General features: G+C 45.0%; 1 protein-coding gene across 1 annotated transcript in view; it reads left to right on the plus strand.

The window, feature by feature from the left end:
* The window catches only part of FBXO21 (F-box protein 21), a gene marked incomplete at its 3' end in the record, with an annotated part of 100,578 nt that overhangs the window by 11,524 nt on the left and 67,285 nt on the right, over positions 1 to 21,769 (plus strand). Inside the window, exons 3-6 of the mRNA XM_082252210.1 lie at positions 314 to 411; positions 9,464 to 9,585; positions 12,685 to 12,831; positions 17,099 to 17,235. Of these exons, the coding sequence (XP_082108336.1) occupies positions 314 to 411; positions 9,464 to 9,585; positions 12,685 to 12,831; positions 17,099 to 17,235 (504 nt within the window). The remainder of the gene's footprint in view (positions 1 to 313; positions 412 to 9,463; positions 9,586 to 12,684; positions 12,832 to 17,098; positions 17,236 to 21,769) is intronic.

Here is a 21,769-nt window from a genome sequence, read left to right on the forward strand (position 1 = left end):
TTTCTTGTTGTGCTCGTTAACAATTTTTGCTGTGTTGCTCAACCCTCAGCTGGACTGCTTTAGGACATCCCGACAATATCTGGATTCCTGTGCTCTCAAAATACTCCTACAAAAAGATTTTATAGTGAATACAAAAATCCATTAATGATTATAATTGTTATTATTTTTTATTTATTTATTTTTAGGATTACTAACAAGTACTATGCCAGTCTTTCTTGCATTTTAGAATCCCAGCTTGTATATTTCTGAGTTATGCAGATTGTAACCTTTATGGTAAAGTAACTTTTTTTTTTTTTTTTTTTTTTTTCATTAGCGTTTGCCTTGTGAAGGTTTTAATGATGTTGAGAGTTTGGGCCATCCTGTACATTTTATTGAAGATGAGTTATTATCGATACTTGGTATAGAGAGCTGGTAAGTTATCACAATGATGTTTTTGCATATGGCTGTCAGATTCTAGATATTCCCCAATAATCTATTTGTCTAAAGCTCTATATTTACCACCTCTGTCCTAGTACCTGAAAACAAAGCTTGATTTAAGCTCCATTCACACTTGTGCGACTTGTCATGAGACTTTGGACTTCAAAATCGCAGCCAATGTACTCCAATGAGTACCGTTCATATCTATGCGACTTAAAGTTGCAGCAACTTCAAAAACGTTTATGCACTGCTTTGGTCCGACTTTCATGCAACTTGAGGGCCTTAGACTTCATTGTTAACTCTTAAAAGTCACATGAAAGTCGCACCTGAATGTTTTGCATGCAAAAGGTTTGACCAACTTTAGAGGCACACCCTGGTTGTTAGGCACTCGCTTTAACAAGGGACCCCCCCCCGATCCCGAGCCCCCCATGTGAATGAGTAGGGGTACATAGTACCCCTACTCATTCTCAAAAAAAAAAAAAAAAAGTTTAAAGTAAATAAAACATACAGCCAGTTTTTGACCTGACCTTTTATCAAAAACCTAAGCCGTCGAACCCAAACAGGGAAAAAAAAATGAAAATAGGTCTGCGCCCGGGCATGCCAGGTTTATGACGTCATAAGGGGGCAGGACTGTCAGGCAGGGGCCAGCATTGGGTGTGTACCTCCTTTCTTCCTTTTTTTTTTCTTTTTTATGTAGTTCGGCAAAGCGGCATTAATCATAATTGATGATGGATCTACACCGAGGGAACTGTCTGCTGTCTTTATTTACACTATACCACCTTCTTCTTTTCTTTTCTTTTTTTTTTTGTGAATGAGTAACCCATACTCATTCACATAGGAGGATGTCAGGATCTGGGAGTCCCGTTGTTAAAGGGGGCTTCCAGATTCTGATAAGGCACCCTCACACCCCCACAACCCCAGGCCAGGGTTGTGGGGAAGAGCTGACCAAAGTCGCAATATAACCACTTGCCCCCCCCCCCCCGCGCGCGCGTGTGCCCGGCAGACCCGATGTCCGCCGGGCACTCGCGATTGTCCATTAAGCGGGAGAAAGGCAGGCGGCTAATTTAAACAAGCCGCCTGTCATTCTCCCCTGTGTAAGAATTGAGATCATACGGTTCTGCTATGTAGGACCGTTGATCTCTGTTCTTACACCTCAAGCCACAGCCAATCACAGTTAGAAGCACGCCCCTAGGGACACACTTAACCCCTCCGTCTCAAATAAAGTTATCCCTTCACTGCCTGTGTCATTTTTACAGTAACAGTGCATATGTATAGCACTGATTACTGTAGTAATGTCACTGGTAACCCCAAAAGTCTCAAAAATTACAGTCAAGGGTCCAATCTGTCCGCCGCAATGTCGCAGTCTCGCAAAAAAAAAATGCAGATCGCCGCCATTACTCGTTAAAAAAAAAACAATGAAAATGACAAAAATCTTTCCCTTAGTTAGTAAACGCAATAACTTTTGCGCAAACCAATCAAAATACGCTTTTTGCATTTTTTTTTTTTTTACCAAACATATGTAGCATAAAACAAATTGGCCTAAAATGTTAAATTTTGATTTTTACATTTTTTTTTTTTGGGGGGATTTTCATATAAAAAAAAATGTGAAAAATATTGTTATTTTTGCAAAATTTACCCTCTTTTTTTTGTTTATAGCGGATGATCAAAAAATCGCACAGGTGATCAAATACCACCAAAAGAAAGCTCTGTTTGTGGGGAAAAAAGGACGTCAAATTAGTTTAGGTACGGCGTCGCATGACCGCGCAATTGTCCGTTAAATTCACACAGTGCCGAATCGCAAAATAGGCCCTGGTCAGGAAGGGGGTAAATCTTCCGGGGCTTAGGTGGATAAATGCACACTGGAAATTGCACCATTTTGAAGTCGCCCAAGGGTGCATGGAGTCTTATAAACTGGATTTCTAGCCAGAAGTAGCTTGGTCATTTTGTAGTTTCTTTCTTTCATTTTTTTTTTTTTGCAGTGTTTTCTTTTGATATCATGACAGTGTTTTTTTTTTTTTTTTAAGTATTCTGACTTAATTTTACATTTTTGTTAATGTGATCTTTATGCTGGTAAAGTTGTAATCGCACTGCCATAGAGCACAATCCCTAGACAGTGGTATGTGTGCACCAACAGAAACTTTTGTTAAATTCAGGAGATCCACATTTTCTTCCTCGGGTGATTTGTCTATTCTATTATTTATTCTACCAAAAAAATCCCCATTTGAAACAATGTAGAAATATATTTATTTTGTAGATTTGTGGAAACCTGGAGATTTGTAGATTTAGTTTACCAGTCAGCTGGGATTATGATCCTTTCGGATTGTGGAGGTATAGGTCTGACCCAAGAGAAGGGGGTGTTGGACTTCTGCAGAGAGCCCACTGCCTCACACAAAGAGCAAGGGTCCTTCTCTAGAGCATGCTGGCCAGAAAAAGGCTTTTCTCTTACGTCCTCCGACAGTCGCCGCCCCTTCATATTCATCACCAATGGGTTATGTCCTCTTATCCGTAGGAGTAGCTAGGCAAAAGAATATGTTATTACAAAGACTTTTAACATATCCCCACCCCCAGGGGGTGGTCCCCTCAGTACATAACCCTCCACTTCCTGTATCCAACTCAGTTTCATTTGTCTAGCTGTCAGGAGTGGCTGGATGTTTCTGTGCTGGGACACCTTGTCTCGGCTCTCTTTCCTTTTTTTTGGATTTTATTTGAGTTTTTCTCTCTTTCTTGTTAGCTGTTATTTTATCAGCGTTAGTTAGTTCTTCGGAAGAAGAGGATCATGCGGGCTGCGTCTCGGGCTGACCCCCCTGGTCGCAGGTTGTGGGTCAGTGGTTTCTCAGCCCGCCATCGAGCGTTCAGTCAGGTATCGCTCCTGAGTTTTCTGAATGACCCATCCCTGTTCCGTGCAGGGATGCCAGGTGAGGTGGCTACCTCACCGGACGCTGTGCGGTTTCTCAACCCACCCTCTGATGCGTCCTAGATGCGACTCTCCCTGCCTCATGTTCAGCGGTTTGTTCGCCTGTGCGGGTTCCCCACGCCATGTAAGAGGTAAGTGTATGTATGTGGGGACCTGTCTGTCTGGGGGGTGTCAGTCTGGGACTGTGTTACCTTACCCTGTGTTCACACTGTTACTGTCTCCCTATCCCTCGTATTGCATGCTGTGGGCTGCAGGAGGGGGGGTTGTGCTGCACTCTGTGTCAGTCTGTATGTGAACGGCTGTGTGCTGTGGGGCTTGAGTTTCTCATGCTTGGGGCACATTACAGCGCCGCTGCGGCGGTTTAACATGTTTATTCCTTTTGCTGGGCAATTGGTGTATTTTACTATTTCACCCTCATGGGGTGTGGGAGCGGCGGTTTCGGCGCCAAACGGCGCCATTTTGGCTGCGATCGCTCCGGCCGCATGTTTTACATGCATGGCGGCCATTTTCTTGTAGCCTCCATAGGCTTTAATAGAGCGCCCTGTATACCAGCACTTCCTTTCCTTCAGAAGCACCGCAGGCAGCAGCAGCAGCAGCGATCTTCAGGTTCATTTCCCTCTATTCCCTGTGTCCTGCCTTGGTTCATTGTCCCTGTGGGGGTCCCTTGTGTGGGGGGTTTTTTGTGTGAAGTGGGCTACGATCGCAGCGCTCTCTTAAAGGGGCGGTCACCCATTTATTTTTCTGCTACAGGGGCATGGATTCTCAGGAAAACAAATTTCCTACAGCCTTAGTGGGAAGCCAGGGGTCTGCAATCTCCCCCCCCGGGGGGGATTTGGCTGCGATTGTGGCTAGCCTTGCGACTCAGGTGCAAAAGCTGGTGGCTGCTCAATCCACAAAAAGGCCCAGGGTGTCAGTTTCCTCTGATTCAGAGGGTGATGGTGCTGGGGCTGCTGTGGCTGGGATCTCCTTATCGGGGTCCCGTTCCTCCCTGGACCTTATCGGGTCAGAGATGGAGGCTGAGGTGGAGGGGGTTGATAATTCTCCCCCTGGCTCGTCTGAAGAGCTTGCACTCATGGATGAATTGGTTGCTTCTATCAAGCAAACACTGCGATTAGAGGAGGAATCATGTCCTCCAGCTGCCTTAGCGGCTTATGGAACGCAGAAAAGACGCAAAGCGTCGCAGGTGTTCCCCTGCACTGATGATTTCCAAAACGCTGTGAAAGAACAGTGGCGTAATATACGCAAACCATTTGCTGTACCTAGTAGGTTTAAGCTATGCTATCCCTTTACGCCTGCTACTGATGAGCGCTGGTGTATTCCACCGCCGGTGGATCATGCGATAGCGGTTTTGAACAAATCCACTGCGATTCCGGCTGAAGACACCCCGGTGTTCCGGGATGCCACGGACAAGAGAATGGAATCTCTTGCCCGTCACACCTATTCTATTATGGGTTCTATGTTAAAAGCCTTATTTGCTTCTCTTATGGCGGCCCAGGCGGTCGCGAGCTGGACGCAGGTGCTTAGGCGGGTCCTGGTGGCTGATTCTGCCCCCCAGGCGACCTTGGATATGGTGGATCAAATCCACCAGGGTGTCATGTATTTGTGCGATGCGGACCTGGATATGGTTCCGTTGGCTGCACGTGTACACAGTGTGGCGGTGTTAAATCGCCGCCTGGTTTGGTTGAAGTGTTGGTCTGTGGATCAATCTTCCCATAAGACTTTGGCCAATTTGCCTTATGATGGTTCTCGCCTTTTTGGCGAATCCTTAGATGCACTGATTAAGGGAGTTACGGGTGGTAAGAGCACGCTCTTGCCTCAATCCCACAAGCCCAAGGCGGCTCCTGGTAAGAAGCATGCTTCCTTTCGACCCCATCAGGGGTCCTTTCGTGCCTTTCGGTCACACTATAGGGGCAAGCCGTCTAAGGGTCAAGGCTCCCACAAGAAGCCGTGGACAGGTAAGCAAAAGTCCGGCCAATCCGGTTCTGCGGCCCACAACAGTGTGGCCTGAAGGGACGCCCTCACCCGAGTCTGGGGTGGGGGGACGCTTGCTCGGCTTCTCTCGACCATGGCTGTCCCGGGTTCGGGACAGGTGGGTTCAGGAAATCGTTCAATCTGGCTACAAGATCGAGTTTCTCTCTCGGCCGAAGAGCAGATTTTTTCCCTCAAATCTTCTGTTATCCCCGGAGCGTTTGCGGGACCTGCGCCTAGCGGTGCAGGACCTGAAGGCTCAGGGTGTGGTGGTCCCGGTGCCTCATCGGGACAGATTTCGGGGGTTCTATTCCAATCTGTTCACCGTGCCCAGGAAAGAGGGCAAGGTACGTCCGATTCTGGACTTGAAGGCGCTAAACCGCTTTGTGCGGGTGCGCAAGTTCCGCATGGAATCACTGCGGTCGGTGGTGGCTGCCCTGGTTCCGGGGGAATTCATGGCTTCCATCGACTTGAAGGATGCGTATCTTCACATCCCCATCTTCGAGGGTCACCAGAGGTACCTTCGATTCGCCATAGCGGAGGATCATTACCAATTTGTGGCTTTGCCTTTCGGTCTCGCCTCGGCTCCGAGGGTGTTCACCAAAGTGCTGGCTCCGGTTCTGGCCTTGTTGAGAGCCCAGGGCATATCGGTCCTGGGATATCTGGACGATATTCTGGTTCGGTCTGCGACCAACCAAGGTCTGGTGAAGGATCTGTCCGTCACGTTGCAGACTCTGCAAGAGTTTGGTTGGACGATCAATTTCCCAAAATCAACATTGTGCCCGTCGGTCCGCCTCCCATACCTGGGAATGATTCTGGACTCTGTCCAGGCGAAGGTCTTCCTACCGGACGACAAACTCAGGACTCTTCAGGAGGGAGTCAGGTCCCTCAGGGACAATCAGTTCTCATCCGTTCGGACGTGCATGCGGTGTCTGGGATTGATGGTCTCGGCTTTCGAGGCGATTCCCTTCGCCCAGTTTCACACTCGGGGTCTCCAAGCGGAGATATTGTCCAAGTGGGACGGGCGACCGCACTCTCTGGATCTTCAGATATCCTTGAGTTCTCAGACCAGAAGGGATCTTCTGTGGTGGCTTCGGTCCCCCTCAGTGTCGGGGGGCAAGTCTTTTCGTCCCTTTTCATGGACGGTGATCACCACTGGGGGTCACAGAAGCTGCCATGAACTCCTGACACCGCCAGGCCACCTGGTCCTCCTATGACACCGATCTTCCATCCTGTTTTACAGTCGCTGGCTTTGACGGCCTGTCTGTTGAGACCGAGGTCCTGAAGAACAGGGGTCTTTCCCCTGAGGTCATTCACACCTTGATCAATGCGAGGAAGTCTTCCTCGGGGAAGGTTTACTACCGTACTTGGAAGGCGTATTTTGCCTGGTGCGAATCCAGGGGTTTCTCTCCTACCACTTATTCAGTGTCTAGGGTGTTGTCCTTCCTTCAGACGGGTGTTGAACAGCGTTTGGCGCTGGCTACGATCAAGGGTCAGGTGTCCGCTTTGGCCGTTCTGTTTCAACGTCCTGTGGCATCTAACGCTTTGGTTGGCACTTTTGTGCAGGGGGTACGTCATCTGATCCCTCCTAGGAGGGACCCTCTTCCCCCTTGGGACTTGAATCTAGTCCTGTCTGTATTGCAGCGTGCTCCTTTTGAAAAGATCAGGGAGATCTCGCTGTCTTTGTTATCCAAGAAGGTCGCCTTTTTGGTGGCTATCACCTCGGCTCGTCGAGTGTCGGAGCTGGCAGCCTTGTCCTGCAAATCTCCGTATCTGGTTGTGCATTTGGACAAGGTGGTCTTGCGACCTAACCCTTCTTTTCTTCCAAAAAGGGTTTCGGACTTTCATCTCAATGAGGACATTGTCCTACCTTCGCTCTGCGCGAAGCCTAAGCATCCGACGGAGGTGCTGCTTCACTCCTTGGATGTTGTCCGGGCGATTAGAGTCTACTTAAAATCGACTGAGTCTTTTCGCAAGTCGGATGCCTTGTTTGTTCTTCCGGAAGGTCCTCGGAAGGGCATGGCGGCGTCGGCTTCTACCATCGCCAAATGGATCAGACAGACCATTGAACAGGCCTATGCTTTGAAGGGGAAAGTTCCCCCTGTACCTGTGAAGGCGCACTCTACCAGATCTCTGAGTACGTCTTGGGCCTGTCGTCATGGGGCCTCTGTGGCCCAGGTGTGTAAGGCGGCGACTTGGTCGACCGTACACACTTTCACAAAATTCTACAGAGTAGATGTTCAGGCATCGGCTGATGCTTCCTTTGGCCGCAAGGTTCTTAGTGCGGCAGTTCCCTAGAGCCCTTGTTACGGGTTCTTTGACTGTTTGGGACATTTGTTTTTCCCTGGGTTTTCTTGCTCCTGTTGAGCGAGTGTTTTGTTCTTATGCCCAACTGGTTTCCTTCCTTTGGTAAGGTTCCTTTCTCTGATGGGGAGACGGCGTTGCCTTGGGCGCGGCTGCGTTCTTCCCACCCCTCATGTTTACACTGCTTTGGGACATCCCATTGGTGATGAATATGAAGGGGCGGCGACTGTCGGAGGACGTAAGAGAAAACGGAATTTTTGTAAAATCTTACCTGTAAAATTCCTTTCTCTGAGTCCTCCGACAGTCGCCGCCCCCGCCCCTCTTTTGGGGTTTTTGATGTACTCTCTACTGCTATTCCACTGAAACTGAGTTGGATACAGGAAGTGGAGGGTTATGTACTGAGGGGACCACCCCCTGGGGGTGGGGATATGTTAAAAGTCTTTGTAATAACATATTCTATTGCCTAGCTACTCCTACGGATAAGAGGACATAACCCATTGGTGATGAATATGAAGGGGCGGCGACTGTCGGAGGACTCAGAGAAAGGAATTTTACAGGTAAGATTTTACAAAAATTCCGTTTTCTACTCAAGTTGTGGCTTAATTCTAAAGAAATCAAACTTGATTTGCGCATATTTTGTTTTGATGTAACGGAAAGCTAAAACTGAGACTGAAAAAAGATACAGACCAATTTGTAAGTTATGTACACTGCCTGTATGGAAACCACCAAATTAAATCACATAGTTGTATTGTTATAATGGTTCAGTTGAGGTAAGGCCACAGAAATAGAAAATGTTTTAACTGAATCCTCTAAAAAAGGAGTTCCCAAACTGTGGGTCGGGACCCACTGGTGGGTCGCGAGCTGCGTTTGAGTGGGTCGCTCTGAGCCGGAAATCACTTAGAGCAGGCCCCCCTTAAATTGTGCTGTGTGAGCCCATGTAAATTACAGAGAGCCAGAGCAGTCAAATCGCGATGGATTCAGGGCCCCGCCCATACAGTTCATGGAGGCTGGTCTGCATTTCCCGCGAGGAGGATACTTGCATCAGTGAGTACATATGTGGGCTGTCATGTAGTAAGTAGGATATGTTCATGGGGTGCAGAGCCAGTTCCTCGGTCCTGTTGGCGGCAGCGGTGGTGGCTAGACTGGCGGCGGGATTCTCTCAGCTATAGCGGGCAGAGACCCAGCCTCGGTGTCATAGGAGGACCAGGTGGCCTGGCGGTGTCAGGAGTTCATGGCAGCTTCTGTGACCCCCAGTAGAGGATCTGAAGGATAAGAGTCAGGACACCAAGACCAGCATAGAGCTCCTCATCATGGAGACTCTGGGTGAGGTGTGCTGGGGCCCTGGAAAGGGCAACCAGGGGCTTCACCTTCACTGTGGACCACTGGGAGAGGAAGGAGGGTGAGTGCCATATAGCCTGCTGATCACTGTCCTGGGGTGGTTGATTTCTGTCCTCTGCCTTATACTGTCTATGAGGGTGCTGATTACTTACAACTCCGCTTATATGCCACACATGCCACAGGTTTCTGACCCCTCACTTAGAACATGGTGGCCACACATAAGTAAATACTTTATGTATTATTTTTTTTTTATTATTTGCATTTATATAGCGCCAACAATTCTGTAGCACTTTACAATATTCAATTACAAGCAAGTGGGTCCCAAAAAATAACTGTATTCCGAAGTGGGTCTCGGCCCAAAAAAAGTTTGGGAAGCCCTGCTCTAAAAAGAATGTAGTTCTTGCATTAAAGGGCACCAGGAACAGTGCTAAATTAAACTCTCATCCTTTTCATAATAAAATGATAAGCACCCTTGTTGTAAGCCATTTTAACATAAGGTTGATGACCGATTTTTAATTTTAGGAAGTGTTTTATACAGAAGTATTGTGCAAAGAAGATTCTATATTGCATGCGCCAAGAGTCTACCATGTCTAAATTTAAAGAGTTTCTTCAAAGACCTGTAGACCAACAAGACATTTTAGAAGGTATTTTATTATTATTTTTTTGCCTGCTTTGCTTGCATGTCTTTTCTGACCTAAAAGTGTTAAACTAAGGCAGCCCATAGATGATTCGATTTTCTTTTTTTCCCCACCATGGGTGGAAGGAAAGACAATTTCTCATTTCCCCCATCAATACCATCAGTGTTATTGGGGAGAATGGATCCCGCAGCTTTATTGTGTTCTGCTAGTGGGACGGGGGGGGGGGGGGGCAGGGTGCCTTCCTAGCCGCCAGAACACAATGATTACTGCCAGCGGCTATAGCGGCATTGCATGTAAAAAAAATCCGACAGGGTGGTTGTACCCAACATGATTGCTGGATTGACTTGGATACAATCAGCCTGCCCATACATGGATCAAACCTCAGCCGGTCCCTGCTGAACCAGCCGAATTTTGATATATGTATGGCCAGTTTAAGCTGCCGTGTGTGTGTGTGTGTATATATATATATATATATATATATATATATATATATATATATATATATACACTTATTATATGCTTATTGTGTGACACTAATACACATTAGTTGGTTCGGCAGAAACTGGACGACTTTCAGTTAGTTTGTACAGCTTCCGCTCTGACAGAAGCCGGTCTGGCAGCCGACTTCTGTTGAACGAGCATGCTGGAAAACCAGCATCCATTCAATGCTTGCAGCCAATGGCTGTGAGCGCTGATCATTGTGTTCTGGCTGGGAGGGCAGCAGTCCCCCTGTCGCTATACAATAGCTCAGCGGGGGACACCACTGCACTAAAAAACGCTTGTGTCAGCGATCTGCGCATATTTTTATTTTTTTTTTTATTAAGCCTGATGGGTTGTAAAAAAAAAAAAAAAAGCCCAGGGCTCCTATTGTTCTCAAACTAAATAGGCAAGTGCTTAGTATGTGTAAAAATACCTAACCATCATACAATTATCTTCCCCCTCTATTTTCTCTAAATTGCTACTGAAAGATAAGGGCAGTTTGCACATTGGAAGAGGAGTACAGAGAGAGTGGCTCCAACTAAAACGCAAGTTTTGACCAATTTAGGCTGGCCGTACATGGATTGAAGCAACCAATTAGAACAATAGGAGCACTGGGCTATACACCTAAGTGGGGTACACACTATAGGAAAATCAGAAGCAAAATTCCGTACGAGGAACGATTATTTGAATTTTGTAACATGCGTACACAACTTTTGACCAATCCGATTCAGACTTTCCAAATTTCCTAAGGGCAAACTCTTCTCGTATATGAACAGAACTAACAATTTTTGCTTAATGTGTACTGTTGTCGTATGAGAAAAATCTGATACGAAAGGCCGTGCATAATCAGAAACAATAAACAACAATAAGTGAAACAAGAAAAAAATTTGTTCCAGGATTTTTATACAATTAGTACCATTCTCGGTTTCAACCTGCTGTAAAACCATTTAAGAAAACCAGATAATTGCCCGATTTCCTCATAGTGTGTACAGGGCCTCACAGTTTTTATGCAATTCTAGGAGGCATACCTCGTATTCTTCCTGGCTGCCTCTTTTGTCTTTGCATTACTTGTCTTTCAGTTGCAAGGTTAGCAAATAGTAGACACAAGGTATTCTGATATACTGTAAAAATGTACTCAACCCAATAAATAGCTATTGCATCATGCATGTTTATGTATAAAGGGGGTGTCATTTTGGTAGTTCCTCCCACTGACTCCTAGGAGGGTGACGTAGGAATCAGTGAAATGAACCACTATGTACGGCTGAGGAACAATTCAATATTCCCAGATTCTTCAGCATATGAGTTCTACAGTATAGCAGCAATCAACAGCATGGGCAACAGGAGAGGTGAGTATTAAAGCGGAGTTCCGGCCTCAAAAAAATGTTTTAGATAAAAATACCCCCGGGACAGTCAGGGCTAGTACATTTCAGCAATGATAGCCTCTGAACTGTCCCCCGGTTCACTTACCTTTTAGAAGAAATACTTACCTTTAAAATGTCTTGTCCAGCGCTGCCATTTCAGGTGTGGGCAGCTGAAGCCAGAGTGTCCTCTTCGTTGATGTCGGAGTCCCAGAATGCCCTGCACTGGCCCTGCTCGTCCCTTCCGGTGCAGGCGCGTCATCCCTGCACAGCTTCTGGGCATGCCCAGAAGCTGTTTAGCAAGGAATGACGTGCCGCCACTGGAAGTGACGAGCATGGCCGGTGCAGGTGCATTGACTCCTGGGAACTTAACATCATCGCTCCCAGGAGTCAATGCAAGTAGGAAGAGACTGCTCGGGCTGCAGCGCAGAGGGAGGAAGTGGAAGGAAGGTAAGTATATTTTCTTCAAAAACAAGGTAAGTAAAGCAAAAAAAAAAATTGGGATTATCCAATTGATTTTTAGGCTATTTACAGCAAGCGGATGGGCCGAAGTAGTTTTTGAGGCCGGAACTCCGCTTTAAATATCCTCGTTGGAAAGGTTGCCTTTTATTGTCACTGTTTTTTTAGTGAAGAGTAAATTTAAAGAATGTAACCCCCCCCCCCCCTGCAAATAATAGATTAAATATTTTTCCTTTGTTATATTTATGACTATATACACTGGTGAAGTGCTGTCTAGTCGAGGTAGCTTTAGTCTTTCATCCTTCGTCTAAAGTTAAAGGAGAAGTACAGCCAGAGCTGTACTTCTCCTGTGGTTCACAAAAGTGCAGTTCATTCTGTACTCCTGTGGCCGGTTTGCAGCAGTCAGGGCGATGTCACAGAGCTGGTTCAGGCTCAGAAAAGATAGCATCCAAACGGTCGGTATCTACCCATGTGCCTGGACTTCAGTGAACCGCTGAGAGCCTGAGCCAGCGGCTCCCGCCCCTTCCATAGCCCAGCGCTCCAGTGAGCACAGGGGGGCAGAGCAGAGAGCCGGTGACTGACAGAGAACCCAGCGATCAGTGATGTTTGATTGCTCGGTTCTCAGTCTTAGATTCATCGGGGGAAAGATGCAGCATCAGCAGTAAAGTAATTCTCACCAGTAGGGGCTCAATCCAAAATGGAAAAAAAAAATAGAATTGTTTTGTCTGGAGTTACAATTAAATAATAAAGCATGCGCAGTATTTGTTTTTGTGACATTTTTGAACTGTTTCTCTTTTGTTGTGTTTAGGAGCTGTTCTCATTGATCAGTACTGTAATCCTCTTGAAGATGTGAGTTTTGCAGATATTGAAACACAGATTGAAGATATCTTGAGAAAGGTGAAAGTTTACCTGAGTATGAAGAACAGTAGACACCCTAGTCTGTCTCTGCAGACAGGTTTGTAATGGACACACAATTATGAATCTCATTTATAATATGAGGCAGTTAATTTGCTGTACATAGGTGCTTCTGCGTCTGGTAATGTCTTTGAACGGCTTCTCGGTATCCTTTTTCCTTTTTGGTGCTATGACCAATGCTCTGAAATGTGTCGGAGTAGTATGCTTTTCACCTACCCATTCGGTTTGGCTCATGATGATAACTAAAGCAGTCTGTACTGTATATTGTATTGTATATGAGGCCAGATCTGTTACCGCCAGTCTTCTATTCAGACTGAAGAGGCAATGAAACTGTTGTAGATAGTGATCGTATGATAATCTGATCTTTAGCACAAAGTTTATGAGAGCCATTCTCGACAGTTCATCTGATATCATCTGATGGGACAAGCAAGAAAAAAATGTTCGTACGATTTTCCTTTAACTCGTACAGTTGTCATTGGAAAATATAATACAAATACATTACAACACATGACATCGCTTCATATTCTGTCATATGAGAGTTTTCGTAACTTTAGTAAACTCTTCATTTTCAATATGAGATTAGCATGTAAAAAAACAAGCGATCATTCGTCTGATACTCTCATCGTGTGTACCAGGCATAAGATGCCTCTACTGTCAGCTGTTCTTTTATACCTTCTACTAGTACCTGTTTTTTTTTTTTTCTTTTAGGGAACAATCACATTACTGAAACCCTGTTGCCTGTTCTTCCTATAATATTATATATGCATTAACCACTTCAATACAGGGTACTTTCACCCCCTTCCTGCCCAGGCCAATTTTCCCCTTTTAACGCTGTTGCATTTTGAATGACAATTGCGCGGTCATGCAACACTGTACCTACACCAAATTTATGTCATTTTCCCCCCACAAATAGAGCTTTCTTTTGGTGGTATTTGATCACCTCTGGGTTTTTTCCTTTTTGCTAAACAAATAAAAAAAGACCAAAAAGTTTGAAAAAAAAAAAAAGTTTTTTGTTTGTTATACAATTTTGTAAATAAATAAGTTTTTTCCTGCACTGATGAGCACTGATGAGACTGCACTGACAGGCACTGATGAGGAGGCACTGATGGGGTGGCACTGATGGGGTGGCACTGATGGGGTGGCACTGATGGGGTGGCTTTGATAGGCGGCACTGATAGGCGGCACTGATATGTGGCACTGATAGGTAGCACAGATATGCAGCATTGCTGGGCACTGATAGGCGGCACTGCTGGGCACTGATAGGCGGCACTGCTGGGCACTGATAGGCGGCACTGCTGGGCACTGATAGGCGGCATTGATGGGCACTGATAGGTGGCACTAATGGGCACTGATCGGCAGCACTGGTGGGCACTGATAGGCGGCACTGACGGGCGGCACTGATGGGCACTAATGGGCACTGATCGGAGGCACTGATCGGAGGCACTGGTGGGCACTGATAGGCGGCACTGACGGGCGGCACTGATGGGCACTAATGGGCACTGATAGGCGGCACTGGTGGGCAATAATGGGCACTGGTGGGCGACACTGAAAGATGGCAATGATGGGCACTGGTGGGCAGCACTGATAGGGAGGGTACTGGCGGGCAGCACTGATGGGGAGGGCAATGGGGGGCTCCCTGAGCCCTGATTGCCATCCCTGGTGGCCATAGTGGGCATCCCTGTGGTCATAGGTGGGCATCCCTGGGGTCATGGGTGGGCATCCCTGGGGTCATGGGTGGGCATCCCTGGTGGTTCTAGTGGCAACCCCCCCCCCCCGAGGGTCTGCACTGGTAATCAATGATCTGATTACCAGTGACGAACCCCCCCCCCCCTGTCAGGGGAGCCGCCGATCGGCGCTCCTTTACTCGTGCCTATCAGGCACGAACTAAGGAAAGCCGATCAACGGCTCTTCCTGTTTACTATGTGACCAGCCGTGATTGGACACGGCTGGTCACATGGTAAAGAGCTACGTCAATCGGGGGGCGCGCAGAGCTGTATTATCCTGCCGCTGTCATATGACGTCCGGTCAGGATAATGCAACCACATTCCCGCCATCAATCTGCTATAGGGCGGGCGGGAAGTGGTTAAACGTATTCTAGGGATGTTCTTTAACTGTTCAAGCCTGTCTTATTTAGACATCTAAAAGCCCTGTACTCCTGCTGGGTATCCCCATCTTGTATGTAATAGCAGAATATCCTGCAAACTGAGAGCTATCACTCAAGTGACACTCTATAGCAGTGATGGCAAACCTTGGCACCCCTGATGTTTTGGAACTACATTTCCTATGATGCTCATACACTCTACAGTATAGTTGAGCATCATGGGAAATGTAGTTCCAAAACATTTGGGGTGCCAAGGTTCTCCATCACTGCTCTATAGTATTCCCCTTTGCTTCCCCCATCCATTCAGCTGCCTAAAGTGGAACTGCAATTCTGAGCAGCACAAACCAAAAACACTGTTTAATTCATTTTTTAAATTGAAAACAAACCCCCCCCCCCCCCATCCATCCATTTCTCCATGCTTTATTTTGCTGACAAATTATTTTGAAAAACATCCTCTGGCATTTCTGGCAGTGGATATCTTGAGTAAGGGCAGATGATTTATGTATAATTTTTCTGGGCTGTGGAGGGGCAGGAGCAGCTGGCTCAGGCTCTCAGCAGCTCGCTGAGAGGCTGATGCGGGTGCTAGTCCAGGCATGTAGGTGGATCCCGACTTCATTGTCATGATCTTGCTCCAGCCTGGACCGGCTCTATGTCGTGAGCCGACAGCAGGCTTCAGCCGCTGTCTGCTGAAAGCAGATCACAGGAGTGCAGAATGCGCTGCACTCCCTTAATCCACAGGAGAAGTAGACTTTTTATATCCACTGTACTTAGGTATTTTCCAATCCTACCTAACTCTGAGAAACTTGCCCTTAAAGAGACCCTGTCGCCAACTGCACTCTGAACGTGCTAGGTAATTTGACTGCTTCAGGAGAGTTAAAGTGATACTAACGCTGGTTAAAAAAAAAAATGTATTCAAGTATGAATTCTTAAAGATGAAGCACAGCCAAACACTCCAAATCTGTCAGATTTCGAGGGCATCTCCTGTGCACAGCCCTCTTCAGATCACCCCACAGATTTTCAATTGGATTCAGGTCTGTGCTCTAGCTTGGCCATTCTAAAACTTTAATCATCTTCTGGTGAAGCCATCCCATTGTTCATTTGGATGTATGCTTTGGGTTATTGTCATGATGAAAGATGAAGTTCCTCTTCATGTTCAGCTTTCTATCTCCGCTTCACTCTCTCTCTCTCCCTTACTTCCTATAGCCACCCAGGACTCCAGTGTCTCTCTTCTTTCCTTCCTATAGCCGCCCAGGACTTTTAGAATTACGGACAATTTTTTGCACTTTGCACTACTGGGACTATTGAACTATTTTTGGATGATGATATTGATTTATGATTTTCAGCACTGTTTATTTATTTATATATATATATATATATATATATATATATATATATATATATATATATATATATTATTAGGCCTTAATTGATTGGCATTTTATTTATTTATATTTATGTAGTTTTTGTATAGGAATAGTTGAGCACATTTGATACCTATTTTTATATACATTTTACAAAGCTTTTATCAATTTGTTTTCTTTGTCTTTAGGCAGTGCCACTATACCTTTTTATTCTTCTCATATTGCCATACCCCTTAGGAGTATCTGAGGTAGGCAGCAGCCTTTATACTCCTTGGATATCCTAGCGTGGAATTTGTGTTAACCAATGTCACTGTTGTGGCATATTTTCTCCTCTTGATGATTACTGTCTTCACTGTGTTCCATGCTTTGGAAGCTCTCTACAGACCATGGCTTTTGCTGTAGGATGTGACTAAGAAAATGTCAGGAAAGACCTACTAGAACAGCTGAACTTTATTTGGGGTTAATCAGAGGCACTCTAAATTATGTGATTGCTTAATTCTGAACACAGCTACATCCCCAGTCAGAAGAGGGTGTGCACTCTTATGCAACCATATTATTTTATTTTTTTTATTTTTACTCAACCCCCCAAGTTTGTTTTTCAATTAAGTTGTACAGTTTACAGGTCACATTAAAGGTGGAAAAAGTTCTGAAATTATGTATTTTTATTATATTTTTACATAACATAAACCTGACATTTTAACAGGGGTGTGTAGACATTTATTATATCCACTGCATTTTTTTCTTTTAGAGCATTTAGGTTTGAGGCTGAATTTACTGATTTATTGTGGTCTCTGCCACTATACTATTTTCTCTTTCCCAATATATCTTTTCCTGTATCTTTGTAGGTAGGAGATCTCTCATTGAAGACCTTGATCTACAGGGAGAGGCACTGGATGCTCTAAATCATGTCCTCTTTGTTGACCTGAAGTTTCAAGGAAATGTATCAGATTTCTATAACCCTCTTAATTCCTATATACACCAGGTAGGAAAATTAAGAGTTTGTTCGATCTTTTATTTCTTTTTTCCAAAAGGAGAGCTTTTATTAACTATAGCTTGTATAAATTAACTTAATTTCTTTATCCTGCATTGAGGGACACGGGGACAGAGAAATTAATAGAAATGTGTGGCTACATGCAGCTGCCTTCAAGAGGTGGACACTGACGAACAAATGTTTAAGGCCTGTCCACTGTAACCGCTCCCCTAACCTTCATACCTTGTCCTAGGAGATTGAGCATTAGGGCTCTTTCACACGGGGGTTCCTTTTTTTTTGCCCGATCAGGTCCTTTTTTTTTTTTAGTAACGGACACGGATCACACTTGTGTCATCCGGTCCGTATGTCCGTTTTTCATCCCATCCGTTTGCGGATGAAAAACTGACATAATGCATGTCTATGTAAATACAGATGTCTGCGGATGACACCACTGACATCCGTTTTTGCTTCCGTTCCGTTTTTTGAAAGGAAGAAAAAAAAATAGGGTTCTCCTCCGTTCAAAAAAACTGAACTGAACTGAACTGACAAAAAACGGATGTCAGAGGATGATCATCTGATGACATCCGTATTTACATAGAGATACATTATGTCAGTTTTTCACCCGTGTGAAAGAGCCCTAATTTCCTTTAGCTCTGCTGAGGTAAATTCGCTTTTTTGTCTTTTGCATTGTGTAAATAGCGTCGCTCAAAGATTCCTGTGTAATGCCTTGTTGGTGCCCCCTCTGCCCCAGGTGCCGGTCCCTCAAGGAGCATGTCCCACTCCACCCTTGCGGTACCAAGCTCAGGTACACTCTGTGAATGTCAAGCAAGCCATATAGTAAAAGTTCCGGCTTCAGCTACAGTCTCCTCCTTTGCGTTTCTCCCGGATTGGGCTTAATCGTAGCATTTTCACTCTATGACTTGTTTGACATTTACAGAGTTTGGCCTAAGCTTGGTATGTTTCTATTCATGGCTTGGTTTTTACCTTTTTTTTCTTATCAACATTCTCTATTTTCATGAATTAATTTTACTTTACTCCAGATATGTGTGTGCTGTTAAAGCAAGTCTCTTCACCACAGCTATCCAGACCAGCTTATCCTCAGCAATGCCTCAGAGGCTGTACTGGACCGAAAATTGCAGGAGCTGTCTGTAATATGATCTTTGGGCTCTGAACTCATTTGATCCCTAGACACCTTGTGTCTAGCTCATTAGCCCCAGAATGCTCCACGGGTCCAAAATTGTAACACAGCAATTGTGTGACCTTGTCTCTGAATACTCTATTGTGAGTAACACCCACGGGGGACGAAGGCTGACTGGAATGTGACCTTCAAGAACTAGGCTCTGCTAATGGAACTTTCTTTACCACTATATACTATGGCTTCTGCTCTCTCTATCTCTAATGAATTTGTGGTGGGCATGCCTCCATAAGGGGCAACAACATCCTGGAATGTGGCAATGAGCGTAATACTTTGTGCGTAGTACTTTCCTTAAACTTGCATACTGTATTAGTTAGTTGCAGAGTGCTTCTCACTTTCAAAGCAGGAGTACATTCCCATGTCACTGAGATCTCTAAGTCTAAGTATGTCTCAGCAAGTGTGCCTCTATAAGTGACAAAAATATCCTAGTAGAAAAACTCCTGTGCTGCCCATACAAAGCAATCACCTAATGCACTTAATACTGCAGGTGGTGTGTTCCCACATCAAACAGTTAAGTAATGTAAATATAAAACATTGCAGTGTAGCACTACCCTTTACATGTGAAATGCATACATAAAAATAGTAAATAGAATCCACAATCCCAGTGCTGCAAATCAAAAATAAGGTCTACATGTCCACGAAATGTACTGCAACTCAAAAAGTAATACATCAACCTTGTATAACCCTGAAGTGCTTCAATAAAGATAATTAAATCCACAAATCTAAGTGCTATAAATACTCAATAATCAATAAAGTGCATTAATCACATAATCATCCGCAAATCAATAAAAGTACTTTGAATAGTAATTAAGTTCACAATCCCAGTGCTATAAAAAACTATAAAGTGTATACATTTGCTGGAAGTGAGCCCGTAGTCCCAGTGTTGTAAATAATGTATTGCAACCACACATTTACTGCTGCATCTTGACACGTTTTTGTTCCCTTAGACTGTGTGTGTAACACTCCACTCTCTGCATGCGTTATGCAGGTGTTTGAAAAATGACAAAAAAAAAAATGTTTTTTTACACAAAGTTGTCATTGAAATTATATATTGCTCATGCATGCCATGGGTATATGTGGAATTACACCCCAAAATACATTACTGCTTCTCCTGAGTATGGGGATACCCCATGTGTGAGACTTTTTGGCAGTCTAGCTGCTTACAGGACCCCGAAAACCAATCACTGCCTTCAGGCTTTCTAAGGGCGTAAATCGTTTATTTCACATATCACAGTTTCGGGGGCCATGAAATGCCAAGACAGCACAACCCCCCCCCAAATGACCCCTTTTCAGAAAGTAGACACCCTAAGCTATTTGCTGAGAGGCATGTTGAGTCCATGGAATATTTTATATTTTGCCACAAGTTTTAGGAAAATGACGACTTTTTTTTTTTTTCTTTTTACCCAAAGTTGTCACTTACATTATATATTGCTTGTTTAGTATTTTGCATATCTCGCTTTTTGTCACAAAGTATTGAAAAAAAAAATAAAAAATTTCTCCTTCATTCATTGACCGACACAGCATTTCATCTTTTTGACCGTAGGGTTTTTTTCTGCCTAGTGTCCTAGGGCAATATAACCCTATGGTCAAGAATATGAAGTGCTGTGTTTGTCAATGAACATCAGAGAAATGGATTTTACGGTAAGTCAGAAATCCCATTATCTCCTATATGGAAGGAAGTTTTTTCCCTTATTGATAGTCTTGCAGGTAAAAACATTGTTCTTATCCACCTTAACTGTTTGCTATTTCAAAGTGTTCCAGATGTACAACCACCTCTGCTACAATTAATCCACGCAATGTGTGTCGCCACACACTGGACAATTGTATATCATTGGAAATCTAGAGTTGTACCCCTTTCACAAGTATATGCAAGAATAGAAGATATCTAGATCATGGAGAATATTTTCCATACAATCAATAATACCAAGAAAGCATTCAATCTTAAATGGGATTCTTGGTTTTATTACCAGACATCCATTAATGCATAGATTTCAAACAGATACCTCCATATGACTGTACTCCTAATAATGTTTTAGATTTTTATAAATTTTTTTCTTGGTTGCCATTATTTCATTTCTTTTTTTTTTATTCTATTTTTTATTCTTTTTCTATAACAATAGTTATTTGAAGTGACACTTTGTTATATGCCATGTAAGATAACCATCTGTCTATAAGAACACACATTTTCAGTGTATCCATAATTGACTACGTCTCATATGTATTTTGTATTATTGTTGCCTTAAATATTTGTAAGAAAACCTTTTTTCTCTTACGTCCTCCGACAGTCGCCGCCCCCTCTAAGTCATCACTGTTGGGTATGGTCATCTGCTCCGCAGGAGTAGCTAGGCATATAGACTTAGTTAAAAACAAAAGGCATTTGCATGTATACACCCCTGGGGGCTGTCCCATCTGGTCAATAACCCTCTGCAGTGTCCACTCCCAACTCAGTTTTAATTTGCCTAGCATCAGGAGTAGTTAGGCTTTCCCTGTGCTGGGGCTTCGGTCTCAGCCTATCTTCTTTTTTATTTGATTTTCTTGAAAATGTCAGTTTTTCTTTCATTACTAGCTGTTTATTTTGTCAGCTTTAGTTTTTAGTCGACTCTTCGGATGAAGATGGACATGCAGTGCTGGAATTCGGACTGGCCGCCCTGGTTCCCCATGGCACAGAGGGTCAGATGGACCCCCAGCCCGCCATCGAGCGTTCAGCTATGGTTCGCCCTGGCATTATGAACGACCCATCCCTGTTCGCAGCAGGGATGCAGCTGTGAGGTGGCTACCTCACTGGGCGCATCTGCGACTCAGCAGTGCAATGTCCCTGGCAAACGGCATTCCCTGTCAGATGAGGACAGCGGCTTTCCGTTCTGTGAGGCTCCCCACGCCATCGGGTACAGGTAAGTACTTCTGTGTGGGGCCTCTGTGTGGGGTAGCAGTCCTGGTTGCTGTGTGTTCCCCATGTCTGTGCCTTGTGTGACTCCCTGCTGCGATCCCTGCGGGGATCGCTTGTACATGTGCTTCGGCGCTGTGTGTGTTTGGGGGTCCCCTTCCCTGGGTCACTTAGGTGTTTGGGGGTGCAGACTGTGTATGGGCCGCGGCGGGGGGACACCGCACGGTCCGCCATCATTTTTATACACTGGGCAGGCATGTGAGCTTCTCTATGGGCACAAATACATGCTGATTTGGCGCCAATCGCCGCCATTTTTGCGGTGACCGACCGATCGGTTCGGCCGCATGTCGGCGGCCATTTGGTGGAGTTCCTATGGGGCAGTCATTTTCCCTGGGTCATGCAGCAGATGGTTTAGCCTACTTTTACAGCACTTCCTCTTTCCTCTGAAGCAGGACAGCGGTGGCAAC

This window comes from Pelophylax lessonae, assembly GCF_965119305.1.
Source record: "Pelophylax lessonae genome assembly, chromosome: 1".
Lineage (NCBI taxonomy): Eukaryota > Metazoa > Chordata > Amphibia > Anura > Ranidae > Pelophylax > Pelophylax lessonae.